The sequence below is a fragment of the Psittacula echo genome (genome assembly GCF_963264785.1).
Source record: "Psittacula echo genome assembly, chromosome: 11".
NCBI lineage: Eukaryota > Metazoa > Chordata > Aves > Psittaciformes > Psittacidae > Psittacula > Psittacula echo.
In genome coordinates this window covers 16,225,135-16,241,100 of record NC_137746.1, presented here as the reverse complement: position 1 = coordinate 16,241,100, position 15,966 = coordinate 16,225,135, and the positions used below count along the sequence as shown (strand labels likewise).

The 15,966-nt window shown below is 53.3% G+C and overlaps 1 protein-coding gene across 2 annotated transcripts in view; it reads left to right on the top strand.

The window, feature by feature from the left end:
* The first annotated feature begins 6,148 nt into the window (after positions 1-6,148).
* FGF18 (fibroblast growth factor 18) overlaps positions 6,149-15,966 on the top strand; it is a 71,406-nt gene continuing 61,588 nt past the window's right edge. For both annotated transcript variants that reach the window (XM_080627137.1, XM_080627136.1), the window contains exons 1-2: positions 6,149-6,453; positions 6,725-6,761. In XM_080627137.1, coding sequence (XP_080483263.1) covers positions 6,422-6,453; positions 6,725-6,761 — 69 coding nt within the window. In that variant the 5' untranslated portion in view covers positions 6,149-6,421. The remainder of the gene's footprint in view (positions 6,454-6,724; positions 6,762-15,966) is intronic.

Here is a 15,966-nt window from a genome sequence, read left to right as displayed (position 1 = left end):
CCTCATGTGAAAGCTTACAGTGTATGGTTTGGGTTGCTTTTGTTCCTCCTCATATGGTTTGTTTATGTCCAGGGGGAAATTTCAGCCTGCTAAAACCTAAATTCCATCTGGAGGTAACCGATAAGTGAGCCTTCCCTGTGCTTTTGGTATGCAGGGACACCTATGAGCTTCAGAGGCTGAGCACCAGCACCTTTCCAGCCTTGCCGCTGCTGTGTGATGCCCTGTAGTGAAGCAGTGTGCTGGGGACCAACCATGGCTGCAAAGCACCAAATGGCTAAACACCAAGTCATCGCATGCTGCTCTTGTCTTCAGACCATGCTGATGCAGGAAGATGAAGCTGCTGTGTTCTGCTGCTGCCTGGGCAAGGCAAGGCAAGCACTGCGGGGTAGTTTGCACTGTGAGGGGCTGCAGAGGGCTTGCAAAGTGCTTGCAGGATTTTCATTCAGGTTAAATATATAAATATATTTGTATATCTCAGGGGGCTGGAGCACCTCCCCTATGAAGATACACTGAGAAAGTTGGGGCTGTTCAGCCTGGAGAAGAGAAGCTGTGTGGAGACCTCAGAGCAGCCTTCCAGTATCTGAAGGGGGCCTACAAGGATGCTGGGGAGGGACTCTTCATCAGGGACTGTAGTGACAGGACAAGGGGTAACGGGTTCAAACTGAAACAGGGGAAGTTTAGATTGGGTATAAGGAAGAAATTCTTTACTGTGAGGGTGGTGAGGCACTGGAATGGGTTGCCCAGGGAGGCTGTGAATGCTCCATCCTTGGCGGTGTTCAAGGCCAGGTTGGACAGAGCCTTGGGTGCCATGGTTTAGTGTGAGGTGTCCCTGCCCATGGCAAGGGGGTTGGAACTGGATGATCTTAAGGTCCTTTCCAACCCAAACCATTCTATGATTCTATGACTACTCTATTAAATACCTAAATATGTGTGCTTTGTGATTCCAGCACTTCAAATCAGGCCTTTAGCCTGGTGCTTTGTGGCTGGCTGATTCCGAGTCCTGACTGTGCTCTTCATGTTCCTTCTGCAAGGTTGTGGGTGAATGTCATGGTGCTAAGGCTTAACTGCTCTCTTCCCAGGTGTCAGTTGAGGGTGGTTTTAAGGTGGCTCTTCTGGCAAACAGCAGTAACTGCAAAGCGTCCCTTCTCTCCCTGCTGGTCGAAGGTAATGGCAAAGTCTTTCTAAAATCCCTTCTGACCTTGGAATGGAGTTGCCTTTTTGTGTCTAATCTGGATAAAGACAAAATACACATCACAGCCCTTCTGAGAGCTGAAATGTAGAAATCTTCTTTCAGTAAGAGCTGCCTATTGAAACAACCCAAGTATGGAGATGCAGAAGATGACAAGAGCAAACAGCACACCGGTTTGGCTGAGATGTCAAGCTGAACTTTGTCTTTGTAAAATGTCAGCCCAGGTTTTTTCTTGTTCCTTTAAATCTGAGTTCCGAAGCAGAAGGGGCCCTGGTGGCATGGTGTGCTAGATGCAGTGGAGCTGGATGATCTGCTGGCCTTTACTGCCAGCTCCTCATTCACGTCCCAAAGCGACATCCAGTGGGTGGGAAGGTTTCCTGCTAAAGCATGCTGCTAACTCCTTGGGCCCTGTGAATGGGTTTCATGCTCTGTGAAATAGCCTTTCATTGGGTGCTGTGGACTGCTGGAGCAGGGCAAGGGAAATGAAATCTGGTGCTGCTCAGGCTTTGATTTGAGCTGCTGAAGAGCAGTCACTAATCCAACAAGCCACCGAGGCACTGTCTTAATAACATAGCCTTAATTCAGGCATTTGCATGGGTGAGTGAATGGCAGAGGTAACCCTGGGACAGCCCAGGGAGCACCCAGCACTGCAGAGACACTACCTGTCCTGTGTTTTGCTTAATAAAATGTCATGAACATCAAGCTCTGGGGACCATGCTGTGCTGGTCTTCGTGCCCAGAGCATGCTGTGTGAAAATAAACAGCTTAAAATCGTGTGTTCATTTTCCAGTGGGAGTTAGCTGTGCTGGCTGGGTTTATATACCTGCTGCCCAGTTTCTATACTGGGCATGCTGTGCTGTGGTATGGAATACCCCTTTGGCTAGTTTGGGTCATGTGTCCTGTCTCTGCTTCCTCCTGGCTTCTTGTGCCCTTCCTCACTGGCAGAGCATGAGACGGAGAAGTCCTTGATCAGAGTAATCATTACTTAGCAATAACCAAAAACATGGGTGTGTTATCAGGGTACACTGTGCACCAGTATCTGCTATAGCCTTATACTCCTGTGGGACTGATGTGCCAGGCCATCTGATCCACACAGTGCAGTAAAACTGATTGTCCCTCTCCTCCATCTGGCTGGAGGCAGGGCCCCTCTAATAGTGATCATAAGATCACTGGGAATCTGGTCAAATAGCAGAGCTCAGCAGAGAAGCAATGGGCATGGATGAAGAGTTGTTAATATTACGTATACACATATATCCATAACACTATGCAGCTAAGTGGTATTTCTATTTTCGCACAGGCACATGTGAGCTGCCTCACCTATTTTCTGTGCTCAGCTGTGTTCTTCAAGGCTGATAGCCTGAGATTTACTTAATATCGGTATTATTCTCTGGGTAACTCTTGTGGTTTTAAAGATCAAAGGGCTTTGTCAGGCTATTGAGGCACAAACCGTGGATCTAGTTTAACAAAGAACTCATATGTGATTGCCAGTGAAATGTTTTCATCACTGGGAAAAGGAAAACCCAAAACCAAACATGCCCACTTTAAGACCCTCCCTGGCAATTCTCCCCATCTGGGTGTCTTTTGCTGAGTGCACATCCAGTCCCTTTGGCAGCTGGAGCTGGAGGACGAGGCAGTGCGAGGCAGCCATGCTGCTGGCACACAGCACAGCCCAGGCCAGCATTGCCCATGGTGAGTTTTTCCATGTGTAGCTCACAGCTCTGCTGTAGCTGCTGTACTTGTCCCTGCTGTTGGGGAACAGAAGTTACAAGTGTTAGCAGCAGCTTCACAAATCACTTCTGTCCTGGGCCCTGCAGTCCTGGGCCAGCTCAGTGTTGGGTAACACCATCAGTTGCTATCTAGGAACCTTTTCCTGGAGGTGGGTGATGGGGCTTCTGTGATGCAAAGCCCTGAAGTAGTGGGACAGGTGCTTGTGAACACTGTAGGGACTTCCATCCCTTCCCCAGTGCATCACCAATGGCACTTTTTATAAAAGCAAGTAATGATAGGCCAAGGGGAATGGCTTTAACCTGCCAGAGGGGAGATTGAGATGAGCTCTTAGGCAGAAGCTCTTCCCTGTGAGGGTGCTGAGGCGCTGGCACAGGGTGCCCAGAGAAGCTGTGGCTGCCCCATCCCTGGCAGTGTTCAAGGCCAGGTTGGACACAGGGGCTTGGAGCATCCTGCTCTAGTGGAAGGTGTCCCTGCCTGTGGCAGGGGTTGGAACTGCGTGAGCTTTAAGGTCCCTTCTCACCCAAACTGTTCTAGAGTTCTATGATGATTCTATGATTCCTACATCAGACTGGTCTTACGAAGGACCACAGTAGAAAAGCATGAACACCCCTTTAGATTACTGTTTGCATCACTGGGGTGCATGGGTGTAAAACATCATCGTACTCAAAGACCCCAAGGTCCCTGGGGCCAGCCCAAACATTAGTAATGTAAAGCAGCTGGTGAGCTCAGGGTGTTGAAGGCTCTGCTCATGTGGGAGAGAGGAGCAGGTTGTCTGTGGGATGCTTTGGATTTGAAAACCTCACCGGAACATCCTGACTTCCATATTATGGTTGCGGAGTGTTGTCTGTTCTCGCGGAAAGGGAAAAATTGATGCTTTAAACTGACAGTGTCACTGGTATGAGAGGCTGAGCTTTGTGGCTCGGCAGGATGAACCTAACGGTAACAGCACAGCAGGCTGGCATCATCACAGCAAATTCCAGGTACCTGCTTTTTGCATGGATCCCGTTTCCTCAAGGATGACTGTGGGACTGGGGAGAGAGAAAGGTGACGTGGGCTGTTGGAGCAGGAGAAATCTGGTTTCAGCTGAGGACATGCTTGGCCTGGTGTGGTCTGGCAGGCACCAGCTGTCTGTGGGAGGCTTGATGGCCTTTCCAGGAGATTATGTGACCTTCCCACAGCCAACCTCTGCCACCTTCCCAATCAGCACATGGTTTATGGCAGATTGATTTTACAGCCTTGCATCTGTGTCTAAAGAAGAGGTAAAGTGGAAAAAAATACCTGAGGAGGGCCACAGAAACCCATCAGGGCCCAGCTCCTGCGCTGGGGACATTCCTGAGGCAGTTCAGGTGAGTTATCTGATTGCTCTGAGTTTCCGTGGTCAGGAAAGGTGAGAAGGAGCAACCAAAGCCCATGCTTGCGGGTGACTATGAGTAGCTGTGAGTGTTAGGGAGGAATTACCGCATTCTGGCTTTGCAGAGGTTCTGCGCACGTTGTGCAGGGTGTCCTCAGCTGGCAGACACTGGGCTATATTGGACTATACTGGTGCCTTTCCTGTGGGTGACTGAGCAGCACCCAACAGCATGAAGTGGCGTAGGCTGGGTTCCTCCCCACTCATCCTGCTTTGAGGAAGAGAGACATCCGTGGTGAGTAGGAATATATTGAATGCTTTCACATCTAAGCTAAACACTCTCATCCTCCAAGTCCCCAAATTCGTTGGTACCGTTTCTGTGCAGGCATCTTGGTGAGCTCTACTTGCAGGGCTCAGGGTGGTGATTCTTGGCCATCCTCAGAAACCACTTTCAGCTGTGGCATGGTGCCATGGGACCACTATGACAACAGGGACATGTGGTGCCAGTGGTGTTGGTGGCATCGGCAATGGACAGCGGTTTGGACTTCTTTTTTCACAGAATCATAGCATCAGCTAGATTGGAAAAGACCTTTAAGATCATCAAGTCCAACCTTCACCAAGGCTTTTGACTTGTGGATCTATAAGCCCTGAAGTGTGAAGTCCATGAGATATACCCATGTATATCAATATATTGAGGTTTTATGAGAACCTGCCTTGATAACTCGTTTTTCAGATATCTTAATGTTTCTGTGCCTCTTGGGCCTGAAACTGTGGCCTGAAACCCACTGTGATTTGATGCCTGAAGGGTCCCCAGTGCTGAACTCCAGGGATTAAAGATGCTGTGTGATTTGTGCCTGGGAGCAAGTGCGGAGCAGCAGGGCCCAAACTCACCGTTATTCGAGTGGAGAATTGGGAAAGCTTGGAGTTATGAGCTATGGTTATGTTCTCACTTAATAAGGTGTTAACTGACGTTAGGCTCTCTTCGGAGAGTTAGGCTATGCGTGGAGGTTAGCAGTGCCTGGCGTTTTGTCTGCTATAAACCAGCTCTCGGAGACGGGGCAGGAGTTACCGCGCGCTCTCAGCGTGTGAGTGTTTGCCTTTGCCTGAAAAATGAATCAAGAACTGAGGAGGGGAACCCGCTCGGCTTCCCCGGGCTGCCCGAGAGCCCGGCCCTGCCGAGCCCCGCCGAGCCGGGGTGCGCGGCGGCGGCGCGGCCGCTGGAGGGCAGGCGAGCCGTGCCGGAGCGGGCAGCGCCGCCGGGGAAGCGCCGGGCAAACCCCGAGTACCTGACCCCGGTGTAAATATCCCGCCGTGGGAGCGGTGCCGGCCTCATGGACCCGGACAGAAGCGGCCCGGCCCTGCCCGAGCGACGGCGGGTGCCCCGACCCGGAGGGGGGCAGAGCCAGGGCTGGCGGGACCCCGCTGCCGCCCGCCTGGGACGGGACGTGCTCCTGCCCCTCGGAGGTAAGAGAGCACCGGAGATGTCGCTGGCACGGAGCGGGGCAGGGGCACAGCGGCAGCCGCCGGTGTGTTGTGTGGGGGTGATGTGTGTGTGTTTCCCGTCGCGCCTCGGGAAGCAGCGGCACTGCCCGCTCCGTCGCGGCTCCCCCCGCGACCCCCGCCTTATTCTTTATTCTCTCGCTATTTCACAAGCCCCGCTGCCGGTCGCCTTGCGCTCCCGCCCATCCCTCCGCGCAGCCGGTGCCCGCCCCGTCCCGCCTCCCGCTCCGCGCCCCGCGCATCGCCATGCCGCCCGCGCGGAGCGGCGGGGCGCGGAGCGGGCGCGGGGCCGCCGAGACGCTTCATCCGCCTCGCAGGGCCGGGCCGGGGGGGCGGCGGGGGGGGGGGCACTTGCTGATGGTCGGAAGTTACTGACAATAAGCACCTTCATCCCCCCCAAAGGCGGAGAGAGAGAGAGAGGGAGAGGAGGAGGAGGAGGAGAGACAGGGGGAGAGGAGAGCTGATGCCTAAGCGAGTCACTCGGAGGAGGCAAAGCGGGCGGTACCACAACTTCTCGGCGGCGCGGAGCGGCGCGGAACGGCGAGGAGCAGCGCGGAGCGGAGCTCGCCGGCCGGATCGCTCCCATGTCAGGGCGGCGGTGGGGGACTGCACTCCGCTAGCGTGAAGCCACTGACCTCCCCCTCTCCTCGCCCAGCGATGTATTCACTGCTCTCCGCCTGCACTTGCCTGTAAGGATTATGGCATATTTTGAAATATTTTTTTTTATTATTTTTTATTGCTTTTATTTTTTATTAAACTCTCATTTTGGAGGCTCCGGTTGCGTTTTCCTTGCAATCAGGTGGTAATGGGGACCCGAGCCTTTCTATAAGCAGAGCATCGCTTTGCACCCTTTAAAACATTGCAAACAAAAACAAAGCTTAAAAAAAAAAATATCAACTTTAACCATTTTACAGCATCATTTGATCTTTTGTTGCCTTTTTTGTTTTTTCTCCTCTCCAGATGTTTACATTTCCTGCTGCTGTGCTTTCAGGTACAGGTACGTGTCCTTTCTGTCCTCTTTCGCTTTTGGTTGTAAAATAGAAACAAAGGCGGCGTGCTGACCTCGGAATGCCAGCCAGATTTTTGCGAGGGCTTTCACTTGTTTCCCTCTCTAGTTTTTATAGCCGTATTAAACCGATCCCCGCGGCAGATGCTGGAGCGTCGAGCGGGGCTGCCCGTCTCGCCTTGCTGCCGCTGAGTGCCCGCTTGCGCCGAGGCACCGCTGCGGGCCGCGGGCTGGGGCGCAGCCGGGTGCGTCGGTAGTGGGATCCTCTGGAGTGCATTAGCCTGGCTAATGATGTGAGAGGGAGTGCTGGACTCTCCTGCTTGCACAATGTTGATTGATGCACTTGCCTTGGAAGAGCAGGCGCTCTCCTGCTCGCCCTTTTTTACCCCTTTGCTTTATTTTTTTCTTTTTTTTTTTTTCCCCTTTCCTAGGGAACTTACTCCCAAAAACTGATACTTTGAAAAACACGAGTTTCCTAAGCCAGGAGAAGCAGGCTGCATGCTTCCCTCCCCATTATTCAGTAGAAAGCCGTCCAAGTCAGCTCCTGCCTTTGATCCTGCCTCGGCAGGAATGAAGCCGTTGGAGGAACACCCTGAGCGGCGAGGCTCTGCAGTCCCGGCGCCTGCCGGACGGGGACGGTGTCTGTGGGTGCAGAGTAGACGCTGGCCTCTGACACCTCCTGGGATGTGGGTTTTAGATGGGTATCCTGGAGCAGACCCACCTGCGGACCAGGCAGAGCAGGTGCCGCTGTTCCAGGGGCTCCTGCCCATCATCCATCCCATGGGGCTGGGGACCACTCATGCACCCCTCAGCCCCATGCTGTGCTTTGGCTGGGATTGCACCTGCTCATCCCTGCAGATACCCAACAGAAGTGAGGGATGGTGCTGGGTGAGCATCAGCAGCACAGCCTGGGCAAGCACAGCTGCAGTCTCCAAGGGGGCTCCCATTGCTCTGGCCAAGCTAAATCCCAAACCAGCCCCATCCCCAGCTCCTCCACCCCTTAAAAAGAACAAATCCCCGCTCACAGCTTTTTTTCTCATCCCCTCTGAAAACTGCAGCTGGAACCCAGCACCAGCAGAGCCTCCTCATGAGGAGGGGATCCACAGCTGTAAATTACCCTGCGGTTGGAAGGTGTTTGCTCTGTTTCTCCAGTGTGTTTTCAGTTGGGTGTTTTGGGGTTTTTTTTCCGAGCCCAAGGAATCCGAGGCTGTGCCGGGCTCGCAGCGACGGCACCTTTGCAGCGAGGAGACATTTTTGTGCGCTTGTGCGGTAACTGAAGTTAATCAGCCTCCAGCCCCCTCCCTCTCCCCCTCCCTTTGGTGCTTTTAGTGAATCAGAAAAAGTTTGGCTGGCTGCCTGGAAAGCACTTGCTAAAATCTGATCTCTTACTTCAGCAGCCTTAAAACAAAGTTATTGGCATTTATACAGTTGGAGCTTGCAGGCTTCCAAAGCAATAAAATAATAAGAAGGGGGGGGGGGGGGGGAGAAAAGCTCTGCTCTCTGGTGCTATTAGAACCATACTTGCTCCATTCCGTGCTGATTTTGCAGTGTTTGGCGGGGTGTGAGGCAGGGATTCACTGCGGGATCGTGTCCCGGGCCGTGGTGGATCTCGCTGGGTGTCACACCGAGAGGCGAGCTCTTTCGGCAATTAGCGTTGGGAGCCAAAACATTAGATTAGTCATACTCAAGGGCCTTCGAGTGAGTGTTTACAGTATTAATGGTAGATGAAAAGATGTGAATGCTGTAAGTTTTTATTGCCCGTTTTGTTACACTTTCTTTCTGGATTTATTCACAGGATTACATGTTTTGAGCCTGAATGGGAGCAGGGGATTATAGGATTTCTTTTATAATGATCAGTTTGGGTAGGAGTTAGCCTTTGGTGAACTGGAGTAAATTAATGCATCACTTAGGTTTAATATTTATTTAGGCTAAAGGAGGTTGTTTAGTTTTGCTTAAAGGGCTCTGTGTTGTATTGGGGAGATTTAAGAGTGCCTGTAGTGGATTATATTCTAAGGCTGCCTTTCGCCCTCCCGTGCAAGCCATGATCAGCGGTCGTCCCACATGTAGCCTTAGAATTACACTCCTCTGCAGCCGACTGTTACCCTGTGGCTCTGCATGCAAAGGTAAAAACCCCTCCAGCATGCACAGGGGCTGGAGGTATTCTGGGGCAAAATACCATAGCTTGGGCATTTTGGGTAACTTTTCTGTGAGTTACTTATGGTTGAAGTCTGCACTGCGTTGACATGGAGCTGCCTGCAGTTAGGTGGTGCGGAGCTCAGCTGCCGCCTAGAAGCTTTCTTGTAGACCCTGAGCCCCCCTCTGCAGGTGACCCAGCTGGGTGCAGCATCACCTGTAGACAAGGCTGTGGATGAGTTGGTTTCCTCCAGGGACTTGCCATGGGGTGAGATTGCCACTGAGGGACACCAGTGGGAATAGCGTGTGGCGGGTCGGAGGGGAGCGCTGCTGAAGCACTGGCAGCTGCGTGCTGGCATGGCCATGAGAGCAGCCCTGAGGAGGACAGCTCCTTCTCTGGTCCCTTCCCCTGTGCCCCCAAATTGTTTTCTTCTCTTGTATCTTGGGAAGTTCTGCTGCTGCCTGGGGCTGCTGCTGTCCCAAAGGCAGCAGGGACACGGGATATCTTTGGGGACACTAGAGGGATTGTTTGCACAGGTTGTTCTTAGCGATGCTTTTTGCTGGTTAGTAATCTCTCCTCTATCACTGATCTTGAGCATCCTTCAGTTTAGTTCTCCAGCTGCCTTTTCACACTTCTAGAAGGAATCTGTCCTCTTGCTTTTTCCCTCCTAGTGTCCCAGAGCGGTTTCAGGTTTGGCTTTGGAGTCAGTCTTCACATGGGCAAGAAATGTCATGGACAAGCACCTTTTGTGGATGGGGTGTGGATTTCCCATGCTGTGCCATCTCTGGCAGCCCCCATGGCCCTTAGGACATTGGGGTCAGGGACATGGGACCTCAGGAGCTTAGAGGTCCCTCTTTGCTGGAGCTGGAGGCAGCTTTGGTGTAGGCTGAGCATAGGATGCAGGTGTTGGGGTGCTGCCGTGGTTTGCAGGAGTTTCCAGCTCTTCTGCCCTGGGCTACCTCCAGGACATCATGAGCTGGGGTATGGGGTGATGCTGGCATGGGTTGCCCCAGCCACACTGTAGAGTGGAGGCTGATGCTGCCTCAGCCTCTTCTCTGCTCTGATAAACCTCAGCGTTTTCTTCTACATGAAGTGCGTCTGTCTTAGATTATGAAGAGGTCCCTGACAGGGCCAAATCCTTTGCTTTTATGGCTCTTGTAGGTTAAGATCCAGCTTTGGAATCTGATCTAGAAGCAAACAGGAGGTCAGAAGAGCGCACAAGGCAGCACCGGGCTATTTTCACATCTGCTGGTGTTGTGTAAGAGGCAGGCTGCCGCGCGCCATGCCAATAGCAACTTGTGTTTCTTCTAAGCTCCTGTGCAACAAGAGACAGTTATTGTTTGGGGCTTTGTAAAGTGAGACACAGAGCAGCGTTGCTTCCACGCGCTCAGTGAGCCAGAGCCCGCGGTCTGGCGAAGCAGCGCACAGCACATGTCGGAGGCGTGAGCCTGCTGAGCGCTCCCTCCCGCTCCCCGTCTGCTCCTCTGCAGCCTCCCCGGGGCCACTGGATGGGGACACCGCTGTGGAGAAGCCAGAGCATGGCCTTCACCCCGGCTGGCTCCTGGCTGCCTGTAATGTGGGTGTGAAACGGTGCTGAAGCCCAGGGGTCCCTGCTCGCCCTGCCCTCGCCCTCCTGGCAGCGGTGCTGGTGGCCGGTACCCAAGGCAGGGTGGATCGCATGGCCCTAGCAGGGTTATTCTCATGCTTACCCTCCCTGCAGATGGGCATCCTCCTGCCTTTGCCCTGCTTGGATGTCACATCTGACCTGAGATGGTGGCCAAGGCTACGTGTGCTGCCAGGGACAGAGGTTCTGGGGCTTAAGCATCGCTGCATCACTCCTAAAGCCCATGCTGTGGGATGGGGCAGGGACACTTCTATGTGATGTACTGCTCCTCATAGCAAAGTCCTGCACGCTGAGGCTCAGTGGGGTCCCTGTGACCTACAGCTCCCAGGCTGGGAGATCCTATGCTTGGCATCTCCACTCAGCCTGCACTGGGATCACCTTCCTGCTCCACAAAGGTGTCTGAAGCCCCTCCTCCATTACAACATCCCAAGTGAGTTCCACTTTCCAGCCTTGTCTTGCTGTGGTTCCTGCCGTGCTGCCGTACCTGCCCGAGCTTACCCACCCTGCGTTTGTGTGGGGCTGTGAACACACAAGGTGTGGAAGTGATGCTGTGAAGGACAAAATGTGGCAAAGGTGGCCTGGGAAAGGCTTGAGGAGTTTTGTGCTGATTTTTCCCATCACAGCCAACTCTATTATTAGGCAGTGAGAAGATAAGAGAAATTGCGTAAGCAAAGCCTGATTTAATTAGAGGAGGAGGAGCTCAATGGTGTTGATGAAGTGCATAACCCCATCACGGGCTGGAGCTGATGAGCTGGTCCATGGCTCTGGGTCTGTGCGGCTGCTGGATTTGCGGTGGTGGAGGCAGCGCCTGCTCGGTGGCTCCACAGGGGCTTGGTTGAGCTTAAAATCACTTGTTCCTGTTTCAACCCCTCTTGCTCTCCAGAACAACCATGCTGCTTGCCACGAGGGAGTTTTATTCCCCCCTCCTGACTCATTGCTCCAGTGTATGAACTGTTGTGCCCTGAAGCTGCCCTTGCTCCCTGCTTCTGCCTCCTGGTCTTTGGAGAGCTCAGGCTCATGGAGGAAGAGGAGACATGTCAGAGCGGTTGCCTGGATGGGGAAGTGGCACTGGCCTGGCGCTCGTGCTGCTGCACACTCTGGCTCTCCCATGGGAGAAGAGAGACTGAGGTTAGCACAGGGTGAGTGCAAGTGTGGGTCTGCCTGCCAGAGATGGGGGTGCACAGCCCGTGCCCCCCGCAGTGTCTGTCCCTGCCTGTCCTGGGCACATGCTGCCTTTGCTTCGCACGGTCCCCAGCCCTTGAACACGCTGCGACAGGCCCGCTGCCAGGAAACCCCTCCAACACGTGTTTAGCAGGAAGATTTGCAGGGAAAAAGCTGGTTTCCAGATTCCCACCCCAGTGAGGCAGAAACAAACATGAACTCCTTTGGCATCTGGGGGCTTGGCATTTTCAGGGTGAGCTGTGGCAATGGGCAGCAAAGCAGAGCTGCTGCTTGGAGGTTTCGATCCACGTGTATTGCAGTTTGCCTTTTCAAAGCTCTAGAGATGTGCAAGATGCTTCAGAGAAGCAGAGGAGGATTTGGGTGTTGTTGAGAAGAGCATGCAGAAGGGCACAGTAGGTGCAGGGCTCAGATTTCCCCTGTTTTAGATAGCTGGATGCATCGTGGGTTTTACATTTAATTACTGTTTTGCTTTCCTTATTGCCTATGACACGTCCAAGCGTGGATGGAGGCGGGTGATGCTGGGTTTGGAGCAGTGCTGGGTTTCACAGGAGGGATGCCCGCTCAAACCCTGTTTGTTTTTCACTTGTGGAGCAGCTTGGCTGTAGCGCACTGAGGTGGGAAAGAAAAGAGCAGAACGGGTGAAGGGTTGATGCTTCCAAAGCCCTGCGGGTGCGTTTAGGATGTGGTGACGCAGCCGATGGTGGGCCCTTTGTTGAGGGGCCATTGGGGGCTCAGGGAAGAGGAACGGTGTCAGGGGGGACTCGGGTGGCCACTCAGAGGATCTGATTTTGCTGTAAGCTGATAGCACAGAGCTAGGCAGTCGGGTGAGTGGATCCCTCCCTCTGCTGAGGGAGCCTGAGCTCGAGAGAAAGACTCCCCTGGGGCTGAAAATCAGGTTTTCAGAGCTGTAAAGCTACTTCCTGGATCCTTGAGAGTATTTTTATGGGTCTCTTCCTTTCCTTAAGCGCTGGGAAAACCCCTGTCACACTTCCCCTCCCTCCTTGCTGAGATTTCACTTTGGTTTTTTCCCGGATATGGACACTTTAGGTACCAGTTGTGATAAGAGCAGGTGAAAAATGGGTTCAGCGTGATTTAAACAGGGAAAAAAATAAAGGAGTGGCTGCTGCTGGTGCCTGGGCAGAGCTGTGTGAGGACGGATACCTGCTGCCAGGGCCTTTGCTTAGAGCAAACTGCTCCTATCCTCAAAGGCTGGGGCTGGTCACAACATGGGTGCTGGGTTATGGAAGCCTTGGGCGCAGGGAGACACCCAAGTACCCTCCTGCCTGTGGGGCAGGTGGGCAGGAGCCCCAAATGCTTTCGAGAGAGATGCTCTGCTGCAAAGCGTGACCTTCGTGTGCTCTGCTGCTGAGACCAGGGGGGCTTCTACATGGGGATCCACAGCCAGATAAGGTCTGAACCCATTTTTTGTGTTTCCTTCCCTGGGTTTTTGTGTTTTGTTCCCCGCGGTGCCATAACAGCAGGTACAAGCAGAATTATGCAGAGCTGTGCATTACGCTGCCTACCTGGTATGTCGCTTCTGTGTGCTGGTACCTCTCCAGATGTCCATGGAGGATTAAGCATCCAGCGAAGCAGCTGGAGGGAAAGTAAGAAAAAAAAGAAACCCCGAAACAGAAAAGACTGTCTGGCTCTGCCAAAGTATTTTCCTATTGGCATTCAGCAGCCTCGCCATAGCATGAAGAGAAAGAAAGGGGAACAGAGAGAGGAAGGAGGAGGCTTAGCCTGTCATGGTCTGCGTGTTTCCCTTTGTGCTTGCTCCTCGCCGCGCTGGGGGCTGCGGTGGGTGGGAGCCGATGTGCCAATCTTCCCAGCTTGGCCAGGGCAGGCAGCGGGGCTCATGTCCCTGCGCTGGGCTCTGCTGCTTGCTGTGACACTGGGCCGGTCTCTTCGGGCAGTGCTTCCGCACCTCTCTGCCTCTTTGCCCGCACAAACAGCTGGATTTCAAGCTAAACCACAGGGCAATGCTTTCCACATAGCAGCAGCACATCCTCCCCAGGCACAGCACCGTGCCCTTTGCCAGACTCCACTTGCACCCTGCTTGCAGCACGCGGTTGCTTTTTCATGAGGTTATTAGCTTTATTCTGCTGCAGCCGGTGGAAAAGGGGTCGTGCTGCTGGGAAATCCGAAATGCCTTTAGCGTACTGACCTTAGGGTGCAGTAACGGGGCACCTGACAGCACCCTCCCACGTCAGCTCCTGTCTCAGTGTGGTGCTCCTGCTCCATGGCTGTGTCGGAGCGTGTGCCCGCTGGCCATGCTGGCTGAGGTGAACTTTGCTTCGGAGGCAAGCTGGGAGTAAAGGGGGAGGATGTGAGGGGGTGGCACTGGGACATCACAGCTCCTGCCTTGGGGGGCAGATGAAATGGGATAAAACCTGGGTGGTGAGGAACAGGTCCTGCTCACCTGTGGTGGTGGGAGATGAGGCAGAGAGCCCTTGGGGTGGAAGTGCTCTCCCAGGTTCAGTGGGGCAGACATGGGGTGATGGGCCACAGTCTTGACCAGGCTGCGGGGCTGGATCCTGCATTCAGTGGTGGGACAGCACCAAGGGGAAGCAGAGTGACGAGGGGTTGGGTGTGCCCTGTGATTCCTCTGCTAATGTTCCATCATCCAAATCACACTGGGACTTGTGAATCCTAAACCTCACTGATGGTCCCAGGGAACTGCGTGTTGCATGGATACACAGCAGTTAGTAACGGGTTGCTCCTCCTACAAGGTATTTCCAGTATTCCTTATTCCTCCCAATTCCTTCTTCTCCTGCTGCATATTTCAGATCCCTTTCTTTCCTGCTGAAATACTATCTTTGGCAGCAGTTTTAAGGACAGCTTGTTAAAAAGCTGTTGTATCTTTTGGAATACCCTGAGCTACTCTTCTGCAGCACTCCAGAATTAACAGAAAATACAGAGCAGTGGCAAGCCTGGTACATAACTGGGCTTGCAGCATGAGTGCTGGGGACCCATGGGCTTGGCTGGCAGGATATGAAGCCTCGGGAGTGTAACTTAGAAAATGAGATGAAGGACAATATTGATAGAAGAGCATTTTGCTGCTGCTTTGTTAATGCATTTGAAGAGAGGGATGGTCTGGAAAGCTGGCACAGCAGTGCTGCGATGGCATGAGTTCCCTTACCGCAGGTGGGACTGGGGTCACCAACCCTGGGTGGTCACTAATATGCTGCTCCTTGGGCTTCTCCTGTCACATCTGAACCGGTAGCAGTATTTCTTCTCCCAAGCGGGATTCAAGCCATAGGCAGAATTTGATTCAGTTATCCGAACGCACAAGCTAACAGCAAGTGGGGTGTGTACTCTATTCCAGCCATGATTTCCAGCTGTAAACTAAAAGCTGGTTTTGACCCCCTTAAGCTGCCAAGCTCTAAGGTTACAACCCTGTCTGGGTAGCGTCAGTCCCTCGGTGTGGGGCTGTACTGTAAGACTGCATGGTGCAGCGCTGTATTGATTATCTGTAAAATAAATTGTGATGTATGTAGTGCAGGTTTCTGACCCCGTGGTCGCGACCTTACCGTGATTGGAGAGACTTCCGACCAGCTGAGATCAGAATAGCAAACAGCCCCCCAGCAATCAATAGAGAAACCAGCAGGTCAGGTGGCTGGGGCCTTTGACAGGAATAATGTTTGATCCCACATACCCACAGCCTTTTTATCCTGGGGAACAGGCAGTCCTACAAACTCCCATGGAACCAGATGAGAGGTTCCGTGTTGGGTGCTCTGCTGTGAAACAAGCCAGCCTGAGCATGGGGCAACCAGGAGCAAATAACTTTCCAGTGCAAAAGGGGGTGAGCACATTGTTGTGTTGGGGTTTTCAATGGTCAGCAGAGCTGGTACATCTCGGGGTGGAAGGGAGGAGTGAGGGCAGCATGGCCAGCCCGGCACTGTCTGCAGGGCAGGCACTGAGGGTCCACCCTAGTTATGTTGTGTATATATTATGAGTTCAAAATAGCATTATCTCAGCCCCCACAAGAGAACTCTTGTGCCTGTAAGCCAAATTGACTCATCTGTGGCACAACTGATAGCTAGATTGCAGGGCTGAGTGATTGGAGGTGTGCAGATGCCTGCAGATGTGGATCTGGTGAGCCCCAGTGCATTGCTGGGGTTATCCCCCTAAACCTGCCACCAAAGCACTGCCAAAGTGGGGGATGATGGGACTGGGCTGCTCTGAGGCACCCAGAGAGCATCATCCTCACCCCGACCCTGCTGGTGTGAGCATCGTGGTGGTGCCTCCAGCTCCTG